This window comes from Amblyraja radiata, chromosome 11 (genome assembly GCF_010909765.2).
Source record: "Amblyraja radiata isolate CabotCenter1 chromosome 11, sAmbRad1.1.pri, whole genome shotgun sequence".
Classification (NCBI taxonomy): domain Eukaryota; kingdom Metazoa; phylum Chordata; class Chondrichthyes; order Rajiformes; family Rajidae; genus Amblyraja; species Amblyraja radiata.
This window is the reverse complement of record NC_045966.1, coordinates 824,942-850,552: the sequence shown is the minus strand read 5'-3', so window position 1 is coordinate 850,552 and position 25,611 is coordinate 824,942. Positions and strand designations below refer to the sequence as shown.

Below are 25,611 nucleotides of genomic sequence, written 5' to 3'. Positions count from 1 at the left end.
TAAAAATACATCATCAGCAAGGCAAATTTAATTGCATCTTTAAAATTGCAAACAATATACACGTTCAGAAACTGTGACAGCAGTCAGATTACCATCACATAATTACATCTGGCTTAATCTGATTCACAACATTTTTCTCCCAGAAGTGCCAAGTGTACTTTACTCACCTCATGCTTTGTATTTAAAAACAAGTATTTTGTAATGATTCCAAAAGGTTGAGCTAATTTGAGGATGTCTTTCACTTTGCATTTTCCTTTAGGTAATTCTGTCATATGAACCACTCGGCCAGAATCATCCATTGCCTTCAGAAAGGGAGGACAACATAACCAAACATTTCAACAAGCAAATATTGAAGTGGAAAGCACATAGCGTTATCATTTTGCACACTCATCCTCAAGCTGATTTCAAAAGGATTAGTGAATATTACTGTATAAATACATTGAGCAGAATTCAAGAGTGGTTAGAACATGGATCTTACAATCTCAGGGAGAGCTAAGGCAGCAAACATGAAATATTCAAGAAACCTGATAAAGATGAAAGAGATTGGAATGTAAAGATGTGTTCATAAGACTGGATGAAGAAGAGGCTTGAGAACAAGGACCCAACAGACCAAATAGTTTGCTTCTTTGCAGTATATAGAATGAAACATTATTCAAGCGCAAAATAGGGATTTCTTGAATCCTGACCTAATGGCAGAAATTATGGAATCTACTTTCACATTAAATTAGCAGAATATTTTTCAAAAGATAAAATTATTGTTCAGGAAGCATAGAGTCATAGAGTGATACAGTGTGGAAGCAGGCTCTTCGGCCCAACTCACTCACACCGGCCAACAATGTTCCACCCTAGTCCCACATGCCTGCGTTTGGTCCATTTCCCTCCAAACCTGTCCTATCCATATACCTGTCTAAATGTTTCTTAAACGATGGGATAGTCCCAGCCTCAACGACCTCCTCTGGCAGCTTGTTTCATACACCCCCTACCCTTTGTGTGAAAAGGTTACACCTCGGATCCTATATTCCCATACTCTGGGCAAAAGACTCTGTGCATATACCCGATCTATTCCTCTCGTGATCTTATACACCTCCATAAGATCACCCCTTATCCTCTTGTGCGCCATGGATAGAGAGCCAGCCTACTCAACCTCTCCCTATAGCTCACACCCTCTAGCCCTGGCAACATCCTTGTAAATCATTTCTGAACCCTTTCAAGCTTGACAATATCTTTCCTATAACATGGTGCCCAGAACTGAACACAATATTCTAAATGCGGTCTCACCAACATCTTATGCAACTGCAACATGACCTCCCAACTTCTGTACTCAATACTCTGACTGATGAAGGCTGTAGTAGCCATTTAGCTTAACTCAATATGTTATAACTATAACCAGTTACCGTTAAATCTTTATCTGCCAGTAATTATGTGGGTGGGATTTATTACGTATAGATGCGTGTTTGCGGTTTGGATTCTCGCGCAGATGTCCTAGTAGTTTTTAGTTTAGTTTGAAGAAGCATGGAGAGGTCACAGCTTTCCACCATGCACGAGTTTGACTACGAGTAAGATCAAAATGTACTTAAAGAAGAAGTTTAGACGAATATCTTACTGTTTTGACTATTGCAATAATGAAACTATTAATCAAGTGTTTTGAAGATTTATCTTTCGACGGCATTGAATGGCTCGTGAATTTGTTTAGTTAATCTCCTAACCCATCTTCAATCATAGTAGCTAGAGGAAAGATTCCTTGAACGATATAAAACGCTGCCACTACAAAGGTCAAAGTGCCAAAAGCCTTTTTGATCACCTTATCTACCTGCGACTCGACCTTCAAGGAACCATGCACCTGTACTCCTAGATCCCTCTGCTCTACAACACTCCCGAGGCCTACCATTCACTGTGTAGGTCCTGCCCTTGTTCGACGTCCCAAAATGTAACACCTCACACTTCTCTGTATTAAATTCCATCAACCATTCCTCCGTTCACCTTGCCAATCGATCCAGATCCTGCTGTAATCGTTCACAACCATCTTCACTATCTGCAAAAGCACTAACTTTTGTATCATCAGCAAAATCGCAAAACTTGCCCTGTATGTTCTTATCCAAATTATTGAAGCAGCGTCCACATTTATTTTATTCCTCTTAAACTATAAAAATATTTTCCCAAATCCAGCCTTAAGTACCAAATTCAAAACATAAACAAGAGGAAATTTGTGACCCCCCAGTATTATTCATATTGTAATGAAATGAAAACAGACCACGATTCGTTTGTTCTGCATTTGGCCTTTTCTGATGCCTGAAAAAACACAAAACACACCATGAGCTTTCTGCAAGGTACCTTTACATGAAAATGCAACGCTCAAAATATCTATCTATCATCTATCTATATAACTAAAATTCTCGTCTTGTTTCTATCTATGTTTGTTTGTGTTTGTTGTCCCATGTGATCCTGTAACTACGCCAAAACGGTATACGGTAGCGCTAAAATCTTTGCACCACCTTACGTACCTTTGTCCCGTGGTCGTTCCTGTCAACTTTCCTTCAGATTTGATGTTATATTTCACGTTATTGATATTTACAAGTTTCAAAAAGCCCAGTTTGAGAAGAATAACTGTGACTATGCTGTGAGTTTTCTAGCAGCTTTCAGTGATGTCATAATGGCATCTCAGTCCCTCAATCACAATGGGATCTCATTTACACAGAGTTAAAAATGAGGGGGGGGTGAATAAGGGGAAATGAGTTGCTGCTGCACAGTTGGGGGCTATGGGTGAGTGGTGGAATATTGCGTTGGGGGGAACGGGTGGCGTTGGGAGAACAGGTGAGCGGTGGAATATTGCGTTGGGGGACCAGGCCTCTCGTGGGGGCTATGGGTGAGTGGTGGAATATTGCGTTGGGGGGGAACGGGTGGCGTTGGGAGAACAGATGAGCGGTGGAATATTGCGTTGGGGGACCAGGCCTCTCGTGGGGGCTATGGGTGAGTGGTGGAATATCGCGGTGGGGGAAAACGGGTTGTGTTGGGGGACCAGGCCTCCCTGAGACACGGACTCAACGGGACCCACTTGGTCTAGTTAAACTATAAATTGTTTCACAATCTATATATGTTCTATCAAAAATTGTCTATTAGCTGCACAGATCTCCCAAGAGTAAAATTATATAGCACAATGTTCCGGCTTAAAACTGGGGAAGAGAGGAGATAAAGCTCTTCAATTATATTCCCACATAAACAGCACTACGTGGCAGCATTAAGCGAATTCAGTGCAGTAACAATCCCATGGAAATAATTCTCTCCAATAATTTTTTTATTTGTGACATTAAGGCATTGAAATTATTTTGTATGGTCTGAGGATCCATAATAAAGTAGCAACTGCCATAAATTAATAATGATCACAATTTTGAAAAAGTTTCAAATTATTACACTGATTAGGACAAGTGTAGTTTGATAGGTACTTGGTTTGTATATGTTCGTGTTACACATATATCCTGCACACTAAGTGAAAGTACTACAGTGCGAGAACTATAAACACAGGAAAAAATGGCTGCTTCCGAGATTGCAGCATGCTTGGGGAAAAAAAAAAATCTGAAATAATTCCCTAAATACTCTGGATCTCAGCTATAATCAAATATGTGTTCTCCATTTAATTTGTTGTCTAGTGACAATAAATAAATAGTAGAAACAAGCTGTGTGTCAAGTCTGAAGAAGGATCCCAAATCAAAACATTATCTATCCACGTTCTCCAGAGATGCTACCCGACTCACTGAGTTACTCCAGTACTTTGCGTCTTTTTTTAATGAGAAAAGCTGTGATTTGCCAATTGAAGAAAAAAAAAAAAAAAAAAAAAAAAAAAACACAAAATAATGTTATCCTTACCTCCATGAGGGTCCAGTGCATCCAGTTGTCTGATGGCTGCAAGGATTGCAGATGCAGCATCTGGAGCAAGAGTGGACTGCCGAGCAGCGGGATTGTTTCTACGTTTAGCCCAAAGGGAAAGAAAGCTTAGTATTAACATATATTAATCACTGGCCACAATATATCACTGCAGGTCATGTCTTACTAACTTAATCAAGTTTTTTTGAGGAAGTGATAAAGGGATCTATTCTGGAACCTCTGCTGTTTGTGATATGCATAAACGAGTTGGATGCAAACAGACAGGTTGGTTAGTAGGTTTGCAGATATTTGGGGGGTCGCAGACTGTGAGGAAGGCCGTCAACGTATAGAGTAGGATAATGGTCAGGTACAGAAACAGGCAGAGAAATGGCAGAGTGAGTTTAATCTGAACAAGTGCTTTGGGAGGTCAACTGCAAGGGGAAAATACATAATTAATGGCATGACCCCCAACAGCATTGATGTACAAAGGAATCCTGCAGTCCAGGTCCCTATCCATGAAAGTGACAAAAATAGATAAGAGTGGTAGTAAAGGCAGCATGTAGTATCCTTGCCTTCATAGAACCGAGCATTGAGTACAAGAGTCAGGATGTCATGATGTATCTTTACAGGACTTTGGTTAAGCTTCAATTGGAATATTGTATATAGTTCTGGTTGCAGAGATTTACCAAAACGTTGCCTGGTTAGGTGGTATTATGGGAGACGTTGGGTAGACTTGGATTGTTTTCTCTGGAATGCTGGAGGTTGCGGGGAGACCTGATAGAAGTATATCAAATTATCAGAGGCAGAGATAGGGATATTTCCCCAGAGGGCATAGCTTTAAGGTTTGATGGGCAAAGTTTATAGATGTGCAAAGAAACTTTGTTTTAATATATAAAGAGGGTGGTGACTGGATTTTGCACTGGTAGATAAAAAAATGGTCAGAGTTAAACAGCATGGAAACAGACCCTTCGGCCCAACTTGTCCAGGCCAACCAACATGCTCCATCAACACTAGTTCCTCCTGCCTACATTTGGCCGATATCCCTCCAAACCAAGTACCTATTGAATCAAGTACCTATCTAAATGTTTCTTAAACGTTATGATAGTACCTGCCTCAACTCCTCAGGCAGCTAGTTCGATATACTGACCAAGCTTTGCGTAGAAAAGTCGCCACAGGTTCCTATGAAACGCTTCTCCCCTCACCTTAATCTTATGTTCTGTTTCTCAATTCTCCTATTCTGGATCAAACATGCTGTGCATTTACCCTATCTATTTCTCATAGTCTTGTACACCTCTATAAGATCACCCCTCACCCCTCACCCTCCTGCATTCCAAGGAATAAAGTCCTAACCTCTCCATAAAGCCCAGGTCCTCGAGTCCTGGGGACATGCTCATAATTTTTTAATACACCCTTTCCAGCTTAACAACATCTTTTCTATTACAGTGTGCCCAAAAATGACCACAATACTCTAAATATGGCCTCACCAATGTAACATGTAACTGTAACATGACGTCCCAACTTTTATACTCTATGGTCTTGGCATCATGTTTAACACGGACATTGTTGGTCGAAGGGCCTGTTCTCATTCTGTACTGTTTTATCACTTCCCATGCGAAAACAAAAGATCTGTGTGCGTACTCAGCAGCTAAGCATGCGACAATCTCGGAAGCAAAAAGTCTGATTAAAAAAATTACAGGGCAGAAGCAGAACATACATCACCCATCCGCACCATTTTTTGCATTAGTTTCTAATTAGTACACATTTCAGGTTTTTTAGAAAATACACGCTTCATCCCAACCATTAGCCGAGTGAAATAGTCAAACTATGTGCAAAAGCTATTGGATTACATGGATGTACTGCTTTTGAAGAAAAATATACTCCTTTTCATTACTATAGTCTAGTCTTAAAAAAAGGAATAAGCACCAGACCTATGGGCCTGCCCCACTTCGGCAACTGCAGGAGACTATGCGGTCGCCACATGTTCGCAGGTAGTTGCCGGGGAGTCGTCTTCATGGTCATGAGGAGTTCCCTCACTCTGGGAACTAGTCGCAGCCTCATTATAGTCGCCGCAACCATTATAGCGGCGACCAGAATGAAGCCGCTATTGATAGTAGCGAGAATTCTTGTGCCGTAGGTGGGTCGCCAGGAGGTCCTAGTGGGTTGCTAGGAGGTCGAAGGTTCTCGTAGATTGTTGCCGGTGCTGATCGGTGAATTACATTGGCACAATGGGAAAATAAAAAACACAGGCAGTAGTTTTCAGAACCAAGGATAACCGATCGGTAATGTTAATGTCCGCCGAGCTTCACCTCCGTGTATCTCTGGCTTCTTAAAAGTTGTCTCCACTCCTTCTCCCCCTCTCTTTTAAAGGACTTACGTGACCCTTCCCGTACACTGTGCTTATTAGACAGGCCCATCCATACATCGCTTAAATCAATTTAGACTTACCTTGAGGGTGGTACATTGTCTGGAACCCATTGCGGATAACTAAAAATAAAAGGCAAAAAACTATCAGTGCTTGCTTTCAAAAAGCATACCTCCAATACTAATGATCACTAAAAAAAACAAAGATGCAAATATTTTTATATAACCTCTACAGATTAGAGGTCAGGTTTTATGTAGCAAGTTGACTTCCGTTAAGGCTTTCGAATCACGTTAAATCATGGATGTGCTAATCCTTTGCCACAGAGGAGTAAAAATGTAGACCAATAGCTCATTGATAAAGTTTCCAAGTATTATCTTGGTTACTTTCATGATTTGGATGTTCTAAAATCACAAGTACAGGGCAAAATTGACGATACATGGGTCAAGAAGAAAGTAAGATACAGGGAATTGGATACAATGTGTTTGATGAATAATGGAACACTTAATTACGTGGATCAAATTGGTGTTAATGCTATTTTGGTCGGGAGCTAGACCCACACTAATCAGATTCAGACTGCTGGTTTCACCACAGAAGGATGGGGACGGGGGTTGGAAGTCTCCCCTCAACCTCCAACATTCCAGACAAAGTCTCCTTTTAACTGAAACCATAATCCATGCATTATTCTAGTATGAGAGGCATAGACAGTCAGAACCTTTTTTCCCCCAGGGTGGAAATGTAAAAGATTAGAGGGAATAACATGAACGTGAAAGGGGCAAAGAAGACTAGAGCGTATGGTTCAGGTCAATTAAATTAGTTTATTTTGGCATCTTGTTTGAAACAAACATTGTGGGCCGAAGGGCCTGTACCTGTGTGGTGGTGATCTATGTTCTTAACATTGGGTATTTTGTGGAACACTGCACTAACATGTCCTGTTCCTTTAGCTTCCTATTATTAGCCACACATTTTTCACACAGAGAGTGGTGAATCTCTGGAATTCTCTGCCACAGAAGGTAGTTGAGGCCAGTTCATTGGCTATATTTAAGAGGAAGTTAGATGTGGCCCTTGTGGCTAAAGGGATCAGGGGGTATGGAGAGAAGGCAGGTACAGGATACTGAATTGGATGATCAGCTATGATCATATTGAATGGCGGTGCAGGCTCGAAGGGCCGAATGGCCTACTCCTGTACCTAATTTCTATATTTCTATGAACAGTATTTTCATTATTTTCATAAATGTCACTTAAAATTAGCTGACTGAAGACAATTTAAGTATCAGATTGTGTACAAAGCCTTGTATACCAAATAATAACATTTAACTTACAAAAAGTCCAAGTTGCTAATCTTTTTGTTAAATAAAGATCTACATACATTTCCAAGAGCAGTAGGCACCGCCTTTTGTGTGCTGGTTCGTGCTTATGCTGGTTCCATTCCTGCAGAATGGGGAGTGGGCGCAGGTAGGGGAAAACCACATTGTATTTAACAAATCAATCATAATACTAGAACAACAAAAAAAAGTAGAATTCATTACAGGAGAAATTAGATGAATACTAAACAGTCACACTCCAACAACACTGTGGGAAACCTTAAGATTAAATACAATTTAAACCTCAGAATCATAACCTGCGAGGTTATTTTATAATATACATTGTGTATGATTGCAATGTGAAAGTCCATCGTGGACTGCACTCCCCTGCATTGTGCATATCGTTCATTCTCCATATACAAGTGAATATTCCAAATTCAACATTAAATTAATCACTGAGATGCAATTTTAACAATTTCTGCAGCGCTGCTCATTGATTTTGCCTGTTTACGCTCTTATTCTATATGCTTTCGGATCAGGAAAGTGCAATATAGATGAATTTAAATGTACTGTTCCTTATCTGCCAAAAAAAAGGTTAAATTAACTATGTCAAGAAATGTTTGATCCATGCACCAAACAAATCTTAGGAGATAAAAGTGAAGGAGGATAGTTTATCACTGGAATAGTTTGTATACTATTTTCTAGTTAATGACGATTCAAGGACAATGTTTTCAATCAGCACATCCTGTGACAGGGGACTAGTATCAAATATACCATAATCAGTAGTACTTTAGCTAATCTCCACTAACTCTTGAGGAGATTAATCAACTACAGCTTTAGGTTCAGGTTTATTATTGCCACATGCAACAAAGTATTGTAAAAAGCTTTGTTCTCTAACTCACAATTGTATTAGAAGTAGTATTTATGTTCAGGATATTTTTTTTAAACATCCTTAAAATTTAAGAACTTCCAATCTTGTAGTTAAAAGCCTTTAAAATCATTGCACCATTTGTTCCATACACAGTATATATTATGTGAAGAACTGGACTTGTGGCACCCTAAGGAAAAAAATTATTTTAAAAATCTTACATTTTAATATTAATTGGTCAAATATTTTTTTGATTGTTTATAATTAGGTCAGCTCATGAAAATATATTACTCACCCCAAATGCAGCATACTTCACTCTTCAATTTAAGTTTCTCTTCCTCGTATGAGTATTTATCCATGTATATTTATTTTGTCTATCACACCATCTCATTAAGGGACTTTATGCCAATGCAAACCATACCAATGAAATCATTTTTGCAAATGATGACTGAAGATACTTGCAGCACACAGCACAGGACTCTTTGGGAATGGGATGTACAATGGTTAATTTATTAGAATGTCATTTTCATGTTGAGAAGAATTACTGGGAACAGGTCTTCTTACACATTTTTTACATCTACAATGAGTCAAAAGTGTAATTTCAAAAATGGATAAGTAATGCTAAATCATATATGTGTAGGAAATAACTGCAGATGCTGGCTTAAACTGTGGACACAAAATGCTGGAGTAACTCAGCGGGATAGGCAGCATCTCTGGAGAGAAGGAATAGGTGACGTTTCAGGTCGAGGACCCGTCTTCAGACTGATGGACTCTGAAGAAGGGTCGTGACCCAAAACGTCACCTATTTCATCTCTCCAGAGATGTTTCCTGTCCCACTGCGCTAAATCATAAATTCTGAGTAAGCAATCAAATCCAAATGTTCGGGCAAAGAAAAGTCACTAGAGTGCTGCTATTGATAGTCTAGAGCAGGGGTTCCCAACCTTTTTTGTCCCATTTACCCCAGGCAACTTTAATAGCACATAACAATGTTATTTCACTTATTTATGAACAACCCATGATGTTTAGATATCGTTATACCAGAACTTAACAGTCAGTCAATGAGAAATAATATGTACAAATCCAGAATCAACAAATTTACCCCGTGGGTAGGTGAAATTTATCTCCCATGGGGGTAAATTTATCCCAGGTTGGGAACCCTTGGACTAGAGAGCATGCAGGTAACATTCTGCTGATTGGGCAAAAGCTATCATTCACCTGTCAAAATTATATTTTTGTCTGCAAGCACAAGCTTTAAAACTCTGAAATTCCAGTATACCATTTGAATTCCCACAACCAGAGTGTAGTACTGAACTATCTACCTCTCTGGTGTCCTTCAAACTATCCTTGATTGGACTTTGCTGGCTTTACCTTGAACTAAACGTTATTCCCTTATCACGTATCTATACATTGTAAATGGATCACTTGTAATCATGTACTGGCTTTCTGTTGACTGGTCAGCGTGCAACAAAAAGTTTTTCATTGTACCTCGGTACACGTGACAATAAACTAAACCAAAATATTGAATTATACTCAACAATGAGCACAAATGGAAAGCACTATGCTCGACTACTGCAAGTGTATTTCAGCACAGCATGCACAGGCATTAAACACTCCACAGTTGCTTCTACACATTCAAAATAATATAATTTCTATGCAACCTCATCAAACCTTGCAAACACTGCAATATACTCCACAATGAATTACTGTTGCTGATCATTCATTGTTATAACTACAGTGGCAAATTCGCAAACAAATCCTGAAACTACTATGATAAAATATTGATTACTATGTTAGTCCACCAGTTTTCTTCAAAATGTTGTTGGCAACAGCTGGTAGCTTATGAGAATTTTACTCCACTCAGTGGTAATGGTACTAAGAATCTAGATTATGTTCCCCAGTTTTCAACAAACAACCTCTAACTTGGGAGATAGGACTGCCACAATGAAGTTAATGACGAGTCAAACTGATGAAAATATTGAATGCCCTTGTTGAAAAAAAAAATGCAAACATTTTTTAAAATTATAATAATTTGCATTGTTGCTTTTCAACAGTCAAATATGTCATGTGAAAAGACCAATAGAAACATAGAAAATAGGTGCAGGAGTAGGCCATTCGGCCCTTCGAGCCTGCACCACCGCCATTCAATATGATCATGGCTGATCATCCAACTCAGTATCCCATCCCTGCCTTCTCTCCATACCCACTGATCCCTTTAGCCACAAGGGCCACATCTAACTCCCTCTTAAATATAGCCAATGAACTGGCCTCAACTACCTTCTGTGGCAGAGAATTCCACAGATTCACCACTCTCTGTGTAAAAAATGATTTTCTCATCTCGGTCCTAAAAGACTTCTCTTATCCTTAAACTGTGACCCCTAGTTCTGGACTTCCCCAACATCGGGAATAATCTTCCTGCATCTAGCCTGTCCAACCCCTTAAGAATTTTGTAAGTTTCTATAAGATCCCCCCTCAATCTTCTAAATTCTAGCGTGTACAAGCCGAGTCTATCCAGTCTTTCTTCATATGAAAGTCCTGCCATCCCAGGAATCAGTCTGGTGAACCTTCTCTGTACTCCCTCTATGGCAAGAATGTCTTTCCTCAGATTAGGAGACCAAAACTGTACGCAATACTCCAGGTGTGGTCTCACCAAGACCCTGTACAACTGCAGTAGAACCTCCCTGCTCTTATACTCAAATCCTTTTGCTATGAATGCTAACATACCATTTGCTTTCTTCACTGCCTGCTGCACCTGCATGCCTACTTTCAATGACAGGTGTACCATGACACCCAGGTCTCGTTGCATCTCCCCTTTTCCTAATCGGCCGCCATTCAGATAATAGTCTACTTTCCTGTTTTTGCCAGCAAAGTGGATAACCTCACATTTATCCACATTATACTGCATCTGCCATGCATTTGCCCACTACCCAACCTATCCAAGTCACCTTGCAGCCTCCTAGCATCCTCCTCACAGCTAACACTGCCCCCCAGCTTCGTGTCATCCGCAAACTTGGAGATGTTGCATTCAATTCCCTCATCCAGATCATTAATATATATTGTAAATAGCTGGGGTCCCAGCACTGAGCCTTGCGGTACCCCACTAGTTACTGCCTGCCATTCTGAAAAGGACCCGTTTACTCCTATTCTTTGCTTCCTGTCTGCCAGCCAGTTCTCTATCCACATCAATACTGAACCCCCAATACCATGTGCTTTAAGTTTGCATACTAATCTCTTATGTGGGACCTTGTCGAAAGCCTTCTGAAAGTCCAGATATAACACATCCATTGGTTCTCCCTTATCCACTCTACTAGTTACATCCTCAATTTCTTTGTCAATTATAATTAACCAAAATAATTTAGATTGTTTATTCCTATCCAAACTTCACCCATGTTCTAGGATAGACAAATGCTCAAGTAACTCAGCAGGACAGTCTGCATCTTTGGATGGAAGGAATGGGTGATGTTTCGGGTCAAGACCCTTCTTCAGACTGAGGCACCCATGATCTAAATGGAGGAAGAAAGGAAACATTGTGTAGCCAAACCTTGTGTTTGTCAAGTTCAGAAATAAAAACTTGTCTGTTAACCAAACAGCTTGATCCAAAGTCTTCTGAGCACAGTACTGGAAGCTTCTCAAGTGAAGTGCTGGAATAAAGCGATCTGATCAGTAGATACGGCATTACCAAAAAGTCAATTGTCATTAGCTATGGCATTAATTTGCTTATTAGTACTGCAATGTTAAATCTTTTCCAATCCAGACAGATTGGGGAAAGAAAGCAATTGGAACTCTTAACTTTTAAACAAAACCCTTGATCTGTGCAGAAAGTGGTCACTGTGCTGATAAACGTGCAAAAACTACCCACAGGTAATAAAATGGAAAGCATTGGCATAAATGGCACCCGTGTCACACGAAAGTCACTTAATGAGATGCTTCCATGGCCTCTGAATTACCTTAATTAGAGCAAAGCCCTAAGTTATCATGAGCTATTAGACATTTATATTAATATAAGCAAGCTAAATAACTTGAGAATCTCTATATGACTGTAATATGACTACATGAAGTTGCCTAGATCGCCAAATAAAGCAGCATTTAAACATCCCCTTGAGGAAAAGTGCTTTGAAAACTGAAAAATCGTAACTATATACATCTATTCAATTCCGTACGGATTCATTTACACACAATAAATGGCATTACTCGATAAATTGAGAGACCATGCCCTTCAAAACAAATGCAGTGACTTTGTTCAGTGGACTAAATACTTTATACAACAAAATCAAATATGTACACAGTACTGTACTAATCACTACTACTTTTCATGTACATTTTTGCAAAAAACAAGCTATGAGCCACAAAGCCAAAGTTAACTCAAGTCACATCAACAGATTCTTAACAAATATTAGAAATAATATTTTACAATCGCTAAGGAACAAGTTATTGGACTGCAAAATACCAGTGCTAACTGAAAGTTTTTTAAAAGTTAAGAGTTCTGATGGGAGGTCAACAATCTGAAATGTTAACTCCCATCCCTCTCCCTGCTGCTTGTCCTACCATTTTAATTCTTTGCAAGCATCTGCAATCTTTGTTAGCTTTCCATTTACACAATAAATATTTCAGATTTCTCTTTTATTTAATAAGGGTAAGACATATATTAGCTTAGGATTTTCCATTTACTTTCTTTGCATGATATGTAGAAATATACCAGCTTTGTATCGAGGTGTGAAATATACACCACTCTTGACCATGGTCTTTGGAATAGCCATTTTGCATGTAGTAAAGTGTGCCACATGGTGTTGTAAGAACACAAAAAAGGAAAAATCTGAGACTGAAGGCCAAGTAGCTTCATGACAACTGCTGTCAAGGCGATATGTATAATTTTCTTTAGAGATCAACCTTTTTTAAACTGAAAAAACAATGGGTTACGTACTGTACACCCCTTTGATTTCACAGAGTATTCTATAAATTTTGTCATTTCCATTGGCAATCTGTTCATGAATTTGAGATGCATACTTTAATGATAACTGCTTCTCAATGATCTTAATTGGTTGTCAGTATAATGACAATAATGAAAAGATTCTGTGTGGAAATTTCATGTTGCTAAGACGTTCCAAAGAATGTCTGGAACAAATTAAGACCCAAATGAGGTTTCCACAAGTCAATAAGAGCTGTTCCTTATACTTTATAAAGCAATTTTTAAATTAGAGGTCACTCACCTTCACAGAATGAACAGTTACATCACACAGCGAACACAAGTGAGGGAACATTGCTGGCAAGAAACCATGGTAATCGTTTATGTTGCTCAGTGAAGGAGATCCTCGTTTTCTTTCAAAAAGGGATCTTTCTTGGCCACGGGAAGGAGAAGGCCCCATTTTTCCATAATCAGAATCATATTTATACATTGGGTCAGACAAGCGCATATCATCCCTGCGAAAGTCATCACCTCTTAATCGTTCAGGCTCATAGTCCTTCCTGTCATAATATCTAAAACTCGACTCTCGAGAAGAACCATGGTCATAATTGACCACTGAATCAGCATCAGGTTCACGACCTTCAAAAGTATTCCGAAAACACCTTTCTTCCTCCCAGTCACTGCGGGAGGCTCTGAAGGAACGATCTTCCCGAGGAGAACTGTCACCTCTGCCGTAATTCAAAGATGCTCCATCGTCATTCCTTTTTCTTTTGAGCTGCATAAGAATGTCCGGCAAGGAATCGGGAGTAAGTTTTTCCTCAGGATAGCGGCTCAGTTCATCCAAATCCCTGGATGAAAGGCCAAAGGTAGCTAAAATATTACTGGCCCTGTCTGCATCAATCCGTTTCTGAGCAGCAAGTGAGGTTTGATTACGACTGCCTACGTCAAACAAAGAAGGCAAACTGCCGCTGGATCGAGAAGGCCCACCACCTGAAAACATTATATTTTGTTGTCCTTGTCCCAAGCCTTGTAGGCCCACTGCCTGGCCCCGTCCAAAATTCATATAGCCACCCATTCGTGCACCCTGGCTCATTCTCCCAAGATGTGCATGGGGATTTGCAGACTGGTCTGCAGGAAAGAATCCAATATTATGAGTGTCTTTCTTCATGCCACGGCCATGATCCTGTTGGGCTCCATCCAATGACATTCTGGCACAAGAGAGTCTAATTCAAAACTGGCAAGAGCACCATAAAATAATTCTTCTTTGGTTAGTAGATAGCCTTTGCTGGCTCTGCAGAAAGTTCTTTCACTATCTAACTTCGTCTAATAGTTGGTTGATGCGACAATGGCACAGATTCCCCAGAGAACTTTGCCAGGCTGAAAAGTTAAAACAAAAATGTTAGCTCAAGAATCTCAAGGCCTTGAAAAGGACCATATGACTGGATCCATCTTCAAAGTCAGAAGTCCAAAACTGGTCTGTAGAAAGACAGTTTACACAACAAGATCGAATGCAACATTTCACAGTTGCATGCAAAATCGAATGCAGCGGGAAAATTTTTGTATTCTATACAACCTCTTAACGGGAAATGGTAAGTATCTCAAAAGGCATGTCAGTACGAAAACATGGCCAGTACCATCAAGATGGCAACTGGCCGTCAAACCCTTTCAAGTGAACAGGATTTTTCCAACCTAAGTTTATAGGAAATCTCAGCCATTTTGAGAATGCTAATAAAATCACTGTAACATTTCAGAAAAACATTTCATGTAAAATTTTAAGATATTGTAACTATCCCCAGAATGGGAAGTAACATATGGAGTAGATGTGTTGAACGCCACTGAAAAAGAGGCTGTGTGCCATAGCACTCATTTTACTTTGATAAAGTAAATCATTTTAAATGATTTAATGCCTCAGCTTGCAAGGACACATCTCTTGGACCCGTTGCCAGTAGTCAACAAACTGAATCAACTGGTAACAAAAAAAGTGTACAGAGAATTCAAGGGATACACTTTAAAGGAATAAAGCCAACAGGTCTTAAAATAGCAATCAGCCAGTAAGGAATAGCTGCAAGTGCTGAAATATAAATGCTGCGCATCCAACTCAAGAATTTTTGATTGGAAAAATTGAGACAACGTCGACGTATATTTTGTTTTTGAGACCACACTTCCCCCCCCCCCCCCACAAAATTCTTGTTATGGAAATGTAATTCGAAACATTACCCATCCTAGAATCAACCCAAAATGAAAATCTTACCTCTGAAAAGGTTCTGTATGAACAGAAAACATTAAGATCAAATACAGCCTCCATGCATTCAGCATAAGTACCAAAAAGATAGTTGGCAAGGCAATGATACTCAACCAGTGCACATTTTTCCAATAGTTGCCAAAACAATGATCTGACAACAAATGCCAAAACTGTAGAAACAATGTAGTCTTTGATATCATTCTTCAGATGTTGGAAATATCAGCATTAAAGTCTATATTTTCAGATGTTTTGGCACACAATGGCACTAAAAATGCTTTTCTTTAAGGATTAAAGACAGGAAATATTGAAGACTCAGAAAATTAATTTGTTTGAACCGGAACTTCTGTAACCAGGAAATCAAGAGAATAACAATTCTATTTTGTTTCAAACATGCTTTGATAAATGATGAATCTGTTATACACACGACTTACTTGGTTTAAGACAAGTTGTACTCCCAAATTATCAAGAAAACAAACAGATATTGAATAATATCTATCAACATGGCACGACTAAAACAATATTGAAACACTGATCAAGTACCAGTCATGTGACTGAAAATAGATTGCAATTTAGCTCAAGTCAAAAGAAAAACAGTAGTATGCTCTCTCATGTTTTGAACTTGATTCATTGTGTTTTAATACACAGCTGAATTCTCACATCTTTTGAAGTTAAAAATATCAAAATTGTGTGATTTTGAATTTAAACATTACTTACATGCATATTCTTTAAATGCAAACTCTTAGCTTGCTTTTAAACCATATAATATTCATAAAATGAACTTCAATAACCAGGAGGTAGACAAAAATGCTGGAGAATCTCAGCTGGTGAGGCAGCATCTATGGAGCGAAGGAATAGTCGACGTTTCGGGTCGAGACCCTTCTTCAAATAACCAGGAGAGTTATTTACAATTTTGTAAGAGAACTGTGAAATCTTCAGCTACAATTTAAATGTATTCTAAAAAATGCCGAGTCATGCTTTTCACATAAAGCACAGAGCTGCCTGTCCCGCGAATAATTCTTAAACTTAGTTAGTAATTAAGCAATATTTTGATTTTGTGTTCAAGATGAATGGGAATATTGCAATTGCACGATTCAACACAGAAGAAACCCATCACTTAAGAATCTCTTTTCAACATTAACAATATTTCCCTTAAATAGATGTATTCCCATAATTGATTATAAAAAGCCACATTTAAAGCAAGAGTTACCTGCTCACCAATTCTTAGAAACCACTAAGCAATGACTAGAAACTTTTCTTCAGCATAACCCTTTTCAATCCTGCAAACTATCCATTTTTATTAGAACATTTGCACATATACCTGCAGACATGCAAAAGACATCTTCTATCTTCATAAAATAAATGAAAGGCTGCAAATGCTGACCACTCCAAAAACCAGCCTAAATCTGATAAAATTAAGTGTAACAACTGCTTTAGAGAAATATTCCAAAATGACCACAACAGCAATGGATTAAATTTCTAACCAAATTTATAACTTTTGGTATAACCAAGACAAATTAAAAATTTGTAATATCTCATTCCTATCTATTACCAGATGGATAATTAAAATCAAACATTCTGAATCAATTTCCAACAACCGGGGTGGTAATTAAAAAATGTATAAACAAGGCATTGACATTCCTTTATAAATTCCCTAAGCAAGGTTAAAATATGTCCTCTGAACTAAAATGTGGATAAAATACTGAAATTCATGAAGTTTATTCTGCACCAAATGTCAGAACAGGGCATTGCTATTTGATTCCAAATTTAATCAAGAACATCGCTATGTATGGGTGACTAGAATGGAAGCATCTTAAATTTCAACAGATTTGAATGCACATTTTTAGGTGTTAAAAGTCTTAATGGCATAAATGTTGTAATGGATAAATGTTATTGCAATGTAAACTAAACGGCATTCTTTATTGGTCCTTACATTCACATATCTAAAGATAGCAGGGAAATTAAAAAATGATATAAACACAAGCTTGGATGAAATAAGACCTTACCAGGGTCATAAGTCCACAACCAGTGGCCACAGTTTAAGAATAAGGGGTAAGCCATATAGAACAGAGATGAGGAAATACTTTTTCATACAGTTGTGAGTTTGTGGAATTCTCTGCCTCAGAGGGCGGTGGAGGCCGGTTCTCTGGATGCTTTCAAGAGAGAGTTAGATAGGGCTCTTAAAGATGGCGGAGTCAAGGGATATTGGGAGAAGGCAGGAACGGGGTACTGATTGTGGATGATCAGCCATGATCACATTGAATGGCTCAAAGGGCCGGATGGCCTACTCCTGCATCTATTGTCTACAAGTGATAGGAGCAAAGTTAGGCCATTTGGCCCATCAAGTCTATGCTGCCATTCAATCAGTGCTGATAGCAATGGGAGGGCGAGATAGATCAGCGGAGTAGACCTGATGGACCGAATGGCCTGATTCTGCTCCTATCACTTAAGGTCTGACCCATTTCTCCCTCAACCCCATTCTCGCGACTTCTCCCCATAACCCCCGACATCCGTACTAATCAAGAATCTATATTTGCCTTCAAAATATCCATTGACATGGCCTCCACAGCCTTCTGCGCAAAGAATTCCACAGGTTCACCACCCTCTGACTAAAGAAATTCCTCCTCATCTCCTTCCTAAAGGAACGTCCTTTAATTCTGAGGCTGTGACCTCTCGTTCTAGATTCTCCTACTAGTGGAAACATCCTCTCCACATCCACTCTATCGAAGCCTTTCACTATTTGGTAAGTTTCAATGAGGTCCCCTTTATCTTTCTAAACTCCAGCAAGTACAGGCCCAGTGCTGTCAAACGCTCATCATATGTTAACCCACTCCTTCCTGGGATCATTCTTGTAAGCTCCCTTTCCAGAGCCAGCACATCCTTCCTCAGATATGGTGCCAAAATTACTCACAACACTATATTCCATCTGCCACTTCTCTGCCCACTCTCCCTTCCTGTCCAAGTTCTTCTGCACTAAATGCCCCTCCACCTATTTTTGTTTTTGCCCACAAAGTCTTCAATTCCCTCATCCAGGGATGAAAGATTCATTGTGTCCATGTTGAATAGATGAGGACTGCAATAGTTTAAACAAAGATAATGTTGAAGTAGGATTAATCGAGCTGCCTACAATAAAACATTTTACTGAAACTTTTTACTGGTGTTGACATTGGATTCAAGGCCATTGACAAAAATAATTTTATAAATAACAAGAAATCAGGGTGATTCTACCTTCCTGCCACACTCTCAATAAATTGTCTAATCCAGATAAATTGAAAATGCAGAAACTGGAAAGATTATTGAATATGCACGTGCCACAGATCAAAGACAGGTGAATAAAATTAAATCATATAAAGTTAACAAAATACCCAAACCAGATTGAGAAATAATGAATCACAAACATCCATTTCCCTCACTACAGATTATATAAATGTATATCTACATTTCAAGTTAGGCATTTAATTACTTGCTTCTGAATGCAGCAGACCACAGAAAATTTACTAGAGAAGGTGGAGTTACTCTTGAAAAGTTTAAGACGAAATGTGTAGGAAGGATCTTAAAAATTAAAAATTAAAGTTTAAGAAACGTAATAGTCATTCAAATTTATTGGGATTGACAATTTCCAATAGTGATGGGGTCATTCAGTACTCAGAAGACAAAGACTGAAGTTATTTGCCAAAGGGCAGCAGGAAGGAAGGATTGCAGAGACAAACAAAATTGAAACATGTGCATAATGCCAAAGGTGGGTGGGGAAGCTCTAAATGTTAGTTTCAAACAGGGTGAATAATTATTTGGAGGGGGAGAAAGTGTACAGTGAATAATTATTTGGAGGGGGAGAAAGTGTACAGAAAAAATGGAAATTAATCAATTGGCTCTTTCAATGTCACGCTTGACCATTTCAATCATCCCCAAACTTATATGTTCCTTTATCAATAGGCCTGCCTTTAACTGTTAAAGCCCGAATCTGAAATTCTCCATCCAGACATCATCATCTTTCTTGACTAATAGATCATTAAAAACCTACATCTTTGACAAAGTTTGCCATCTTGGCCTAACATGGCCTTGTAGGAATTGACACTTATTTGGGGTATAATAACATTGTGAACAATGCAGTATATATTTGCAACGTTAAAGCTACACAAATGTAAGTCACTGAATCACCTTAACACAACCATCAAGGGTGACAAAAAATGCTGGAGAAACTCAGCGGGTGAGGCAGCATCTATGGAGAAAAAGCATGGGCAACGTTTCAGGTCGAGACGAATGTCAGACTAATGTCGTGGGAGGCGGGAAAAAGAAAGGAAGTAGGTGGAGACAGTGGGACTTGTGGGACAACTGGGAAGAGGTACGGGGAGGGGGGAGAAAGCAAGGGCTATCTAAAATTAGAGAAGCCAATGTGCATACCGCTGGGGTGTAAACTACCCAAGTGAAATATGAGGTTCTGTTCCTCCAAGAAAGGTCACATTGGGAATGGAAGGGGGAGTTGAAGTGCTGAACAACCAGGCGATCAGGTTGGTTAACACGGACTGAGCGGAGGTGTTCAGCGAAGCGATCGCTGAGCCTGCGCTTGGTCTCGCCGATGTAGAGATGTTGACACCTAGAACAGCGGATGCAATAGACGAGGTTGGAGGAGATGCAGGTTAACCTCTGCCTCACCTGGAAAGACTGATTGGGTCCTTGGATGGAGTCGAGGGGGGAGGTATAGGGACAAGTGTTGCATCTCCTGCGGTTGCAAGGGAAAGTACCCAGGAGGGGGTGGTTTGGGTGGGAAGGGACAAATTGAGCAGGAAGTTACAGAGGGAACGGTCTCTGCGGAAAGCAGAAAGGGGAGATGGGAAGATGTGGCCAGTACTGGGATCCGGTTAGAGTAGCCGAAAATGTCGGAGGATTATATGTTGTATGCGACGGCCGATGGGGTGGAAGGCGAAGACAAGGGGGAACTCTGTCCTTGTTACGAATAGGCAGAGGCGGAATAAGAGCAGAGCTGGGGGATATAGAGACCCTGGTGAGAGCCTCATCTATAATGGAAGAGGGGAATCCCGTTCCTTAATGTACGAGGACATCTCTGATGCCCTAGTACAGAACACCTCATCCTGGCCGCAGATGCAGCATAGACGGAGGAATTGGGAGTTGGGGAAAGAGTCCTTACAGGATGCAGGTTGGGAAGAAGTGTAGTCAAGATAGCTATGGGAGTCTGTGGGTTTGTGGTAGATGTCGGTCAATAGACTGTTGCCGGCGATGGAGATGGTGTGATCTAGGAATGGTAGTGATATGTCAGAAATGGTCCAGGTGAATTTGAGTGCCGGATGGAAGTTAGTGGTGAAATGGATGAAGTCAGTGAGTTCTGCATGTGTGCAGGCGGTAGCACCAGTATAGTCGTCAATGTAGCTGAGGTAGAGTTCGGGGATAGGGCCAGTGTACACCTGGAACAGGGATTGTTCGACGTACCCTACAAAGAGGCAGGCATAGCTAGGGCCCATGCGTGTGCCCATAGCTAGGCCTTGGATTTGGAGGAAATGGGAAGTCGAAGGAGAAGTTGTTGAGGGCAAGGATCAGCTCTGCTAGGCGGAGGAAAGTATTAGTAGACGGAAATTGGTTGGTTCTGTGGTCGAGGAAGAAAAGGAGGGCTTTAAGACCCTCCTGGTGGGAGATGGAGGTGTAGAGTGACTGGATATCCATAATGAAGATGAGGGAGTGGGGGCCTGGAATACAGAAGTCATGAAGGAGACGAAGAGCGTGTGTAGTGTCTTGGACATAGGTGGGGAGGGAAAGGACCATGGGGGACAGGATGGAATTGAGGTTTGTGGAAATTAGTTTGGTGTGGCATGAACAAGCATAAACAATGGGTCTGCCAGGACAGCTCAGTTTGTGGATTTTGGGGAGAAGGTAAAATCGGGCCGTGCGGGGCTGGGGAAAGATTAGGTTGGAGGCTTGGGAGCCGGAGGTGATGAAGTCAGTGATGGTGCATGAGATTAAGGCCTGGTGCTCATCTGTCGGGTCATGTTCCAAGGCTAAGTAGGAAGAGGCGTCTGAGAATTGTCGCCTGACCTCAAACCGGTAGAGGTCAGCGCGCCAGACTGCCACGGCACCTCCCTTGTCCGCAGGTTTGATTACCCAGTCCGGATTGTTGCAGAGTGAGCGAAGGGCTGTACGTTCATGGGGGGAGAGGTTAGAGTAAGTGGGTTGGAAAAGTTGAGGCGGTTAATGTCCCGCCGGTGGTTTAAAATGAAACGGCCTAAAGAAGGTAGATGGCCGTCAGGCGAAGTCCAAGAAGAGGGGGTCCGTTGGAGATGGGAGAAGGGGTCCACTGGGTGGTGAGGACTCCTTCCCTTGGAAAAAAGCATGGATGCAAGGCGATGGAAGAAGAGCTCCACATTGTGGGATTGTGCCAGCATCTGCAGTTCTTTCTTAAACATCAAGGAAGGGTGTTAGGAACAACACCACCTTTAAGTTCCTTTGGCCTCGCATCACCCTGCTTTAGAAATACATCGCATTTCCATCATCACTTGTTCTAAATCCTTGAACTCCACTCAAGATTGTGGGAATGCCTTGGTCGAACGACTGAAATGATTCAAGGTTGTTCAGCAACTTTTTAGGATAAAAATGACCATATTATGAAAATGAATTTAAAAAGTATATTGAACCACGAGTACAAACCTTGGTTTGCATGGTTCAGTACTCATTTTTTCCTTAAGCAACAAAGAATCAAACACTCTAGTATTTCAAAACAACTTTTACATTTTTTTTTCCCCTGTCCAGCTCCTCTCATATCTTTGACATTTCCCTCACCTAATACATCTCTCGCTGTTTCATACAATATACTAATCAGTAAGTCTATTCAGGCCAACTTTGTCTAATTTCTTAACTTCAAAACTCAGCTTTATTATTTTTTTGGTGCCCCATATTTTAACAACCTGTTCTTTCGTAGAATCATTTCTTTCTGCTCAAATGTTTTTCCCTATGGCACCTTCATTCTTCTCATGCACTATCAGTTTTTATTAATTTAACCCAATTTGTTTACTCTCTTCCCTTTGACAAATCACATATTAATTTATTAATTTACATAATAGTAATCCACACATTCAAATTCACAACAGACACAATCATTGAAATGAACAAGGAATAGTAAGGTTATAAGCATATTATGATAGAGGCAATAATAAAGTGCAGGGTGAAAAAACTGCAAGAGTAGGGGTACAAAAAGAATTATACGACCACTAACATAGAACATTACAACACAAGGCAAATAAAATGATAACATTAATGGATTGGTAGCCTCGATAACTATAACCAGAAAATGTAAGTCTTTGCATAGATGCACAAAGCACACCTATAAAAAGTTATCAAAAAAACATTAGATATAAAGCCACAAGAGTATTAGGGTAAAATGTGCAAGTCTTAAAAGGAAGAAAGAAGCACAGAGATTAAGGGAAGGTATGGTATAGATTACAGTGCTGAAGACTTGACTATCAACAGAACAAATAAAAACCAGTTAATTGAAAGGCAAAATATGAAGAAATACTTTGGCCTTGCCAGTACATGTTAATCAAAAAGCTTCTTGTATTTCCTGGAATATAGAAAATTGAAAGACAACTTGATTTCATGATCTTGAAAGGATTCAGTAGGGCCCACAGAAACTTTTACAAACCAAGGATAGGCTACCAAACAGCAAGAAAGCATTTAAGCAATCTCAGCCCAATCAGGCATCATACCATTCAAAAGGAACAAACTCAATGAGCTGCCTGGCCTGTTCTTGTTCATGTTTACCAGAATGATGTATGGATTTGGGGGGATTAGCTAAAGGGAGAGATTGGTCAGACTTGGATTGTTTTCCTCTGGAATGCCAGATGTTGTCGAAAAGCCCAATAGAAGTATATAAAATTATGAGAGGCAAAGAAAGGATAAACAGGCAGAACCTTTTACCAACAGTAGAAAAATCAAATACTAGAGGGCATAGCTTTAAGGTGAGAGGGTACATGCACAGGGCAAGTTCTTTACACACGTGGGTGGTGGGTGCCTGGAATGTGCTGCATGGGTAGAGGTTGAGGCAGATATGATGGTGGCATTTAAGAGACTTTTGGATAGACATATCAATTTGTAGGAATGGAGGAATGTGGATTATGTGCAGGCAAATAAGAGTTTGTCTTGGCATCTAGTTCAACATGGAGATTGTGGGATGAAGGAACTGCGTATGTACTGTACTGTTCCATGTATTATCCATCCATCCATATATTTTCCCTTTCTACAGACATTCACCCTCTATCCCTCCCCTGTATTCTAAATCTACCAGCGAATATTGCAAGAAAATCCATTAACTTTTCTGCTCTTTGATTAAACCAACGTCCAAAGCCTGTCCCCTTTCATCTGCTCTTTGGATGGTATTTGTTCCTCTGTAACGCCATGCAAAAACCAGCGCGAGTCTCTTTTGGCTAAACCGGGATTTTAAAAGAAAGAGAAACACGAGAGAGATTCTTAGTTTGTTGTAGTGTTCCTTAATCTTCAGACAAAGTTGTCACCACGTTATTATATTGAGCCATTCAAATCACTAACGGCATTATAGCAAACTAGAGTTTAAACAACGTGTGAAATGTAGTTGACATGCGCTCCGGTGATGCGCCCTCGGATGGATAAACAAAAGCTTCATCAGCTCTCCCCACACTTTCAATTCTTGTCATTATCCGTTTATTCTCACCCGCGTCATCTCTTATCTGCCCTTTCACACTGCACCCATTTTGTTTTCTCTCAAGATAATGTTCGGATTCCTTTCAGGAAATGGTCATTCTTTATGCTGCCCACCACGCTCCCTACCTGCAGCCGGAGAGCCCACTGTAGGTCGGGTGCCATCTCTCCGCGCCCCGGGCTGCCGGCGGCCCCTATCCCCGGCTGCCCCCAGTGCTGGACTGGTCCTGGTCCCGGGCTGGTCCCGGCTTCGGCCCCGGGCTGGTCCTGTTCCTGGCCCCGGCTTCGGCCCCGGGCTGGTCCTGGCCCCGGCTTCGGCCCCGGGCTGGTCCTGGTCCCGGGCTGGTCCTGGTCCAGTTCCTGGCCCAGGCTTCGGCCCCGGGCTGGTCCTGTTCCTGGCCCAGGCTTCGGCCCCGGGCTGGTCCCGGTCCCGGCTCCGGCCCACCCGCTGTCCGCCGCCTCTCTCCTCAGGACAAAATGGCGCCGACTGTGGCCGCGACACAAGGACCTTCACTCAGCCGACATGGCGGCTCATTCATGCAACACACACCTACCCGCTTGGGAAACGAATCCCGCTCCCAAACTAACCCCGACGCCGGTGCGGATTGCTCGGCGATCCGCGGTCCTTACCGCTCAGTCCGTCACCGTCACACTTCGCAACCGTCCTCCCGCTCTCTTACCTCCAGCAGCGGCGTGTCCGTCCGTCCGCCCGCCCGCACGGCGCATGCGCCAGCTCCCCAACCCCCGCGCCGGTTACTGCGCATGCCCCAGCTCCCCACCCCCGCGCCGGCTACTGCGCATGCCCCAGCTCCCAACCCCCGCGCCGGCTACTGCGCATGCTCGCCGCGTCCTGGCAGTAAGGTGAGCAAGTTACTAAACCAATCATTATTGTGCATCCTGCTGCAGTATTTAACTGTAAATAACTTCCCTCCACAAGAGAAAATTAAACGAATCGTCAGTGTTTCATATGATTAGATTAGATTAGATTCCTTTATTGTCATTCAGAACTTTCGGTCTGAACGGAATTTCGTTGCCTGCAGTCATACATGTAATAATAAATAACAAATCACACAATAAACACAAACTAACATCCACCACAGTGAAGGTACACAACATTGCTGGGGAAACTCAGCGGGTGCAGCAGCATCTATGGAGCGAAGGAAATAGGCAACGTTTCGGGCCGAAACCCAATATCTCCTCATCCACCACAGTGAGTTCACCAAGTACTTCCTCACTGTGATGGAGGCAAAGGTCTTAGTCTCTGTCTCTTCCCTCCTTGTTCTCCCTCTGGGCTGAGGCGATCCAGGCCGAAGTTGCCGCCCTCCAGTCCAGCGGACGCAGCTGTAGTTACGGGAGCTCCGGAAACAGGGCTTCGGTGGGCGGCGCGACTCTCGTCAGCAGCGGCCT

The 25,611-nt window shown here is 41.0% G+C and overlaps 1 protein-coding gene across 5 annotated transcripts in view; it reads right to left on the bottom strand.

Moving 5' to 3' along the window:
* Positions 1 to 24,944, bottom strand: part of LOC116978204 (matrin-3-like) — a 36,443-nt gene extending 11,499 nt beyond the window's left edge. For 3 of the 5 annotated variants that reach the window (XM_033029174.1, XM_033029179.1, XM_033029178.1), the window contains exons 1-7: positions 24,835 to 24,944; positions 13,594 to 14,666; positions 7,587 to 7,648; positions 6,304 to 6,342; positions 3,862 to 3,959; positions 2,252 to 2,289; positions 168 to 302 (exon numbers count right to left, since the gene is read on the bottom strand). In XM_033029174.1, coding sequence (XP_032885065.1) covers positions 168 to 302; positions 2,252 to 2,289; positions 3,862 to 3,959; positions 6,304 to 6,342; positions 7,587 to 7,648; positions 13,594 to 14,496 — 1,275 coding nt within the window. In that variant the 5' untranslated portion in view covers positions 14,497 to 14,666; positions 24,835 to 24,944. Of the gene's footprint in view, positions 1 to 167; positions 303 to 2,251; positions 2,290 to 3,861; positions 3,960 to 6,303; positions 6,343 to 7,586; positions 7,649 to 13,593; positions 14,667 to 24,758 lie in introns of all 5 variants that reach the window. The other 2 variants (XM_033029176.1, XM_033029175.1) reach the window with 2 other exon arrangements.
* Positions 24,945 to 25,611: the final 667 nt, after the last annotated feature.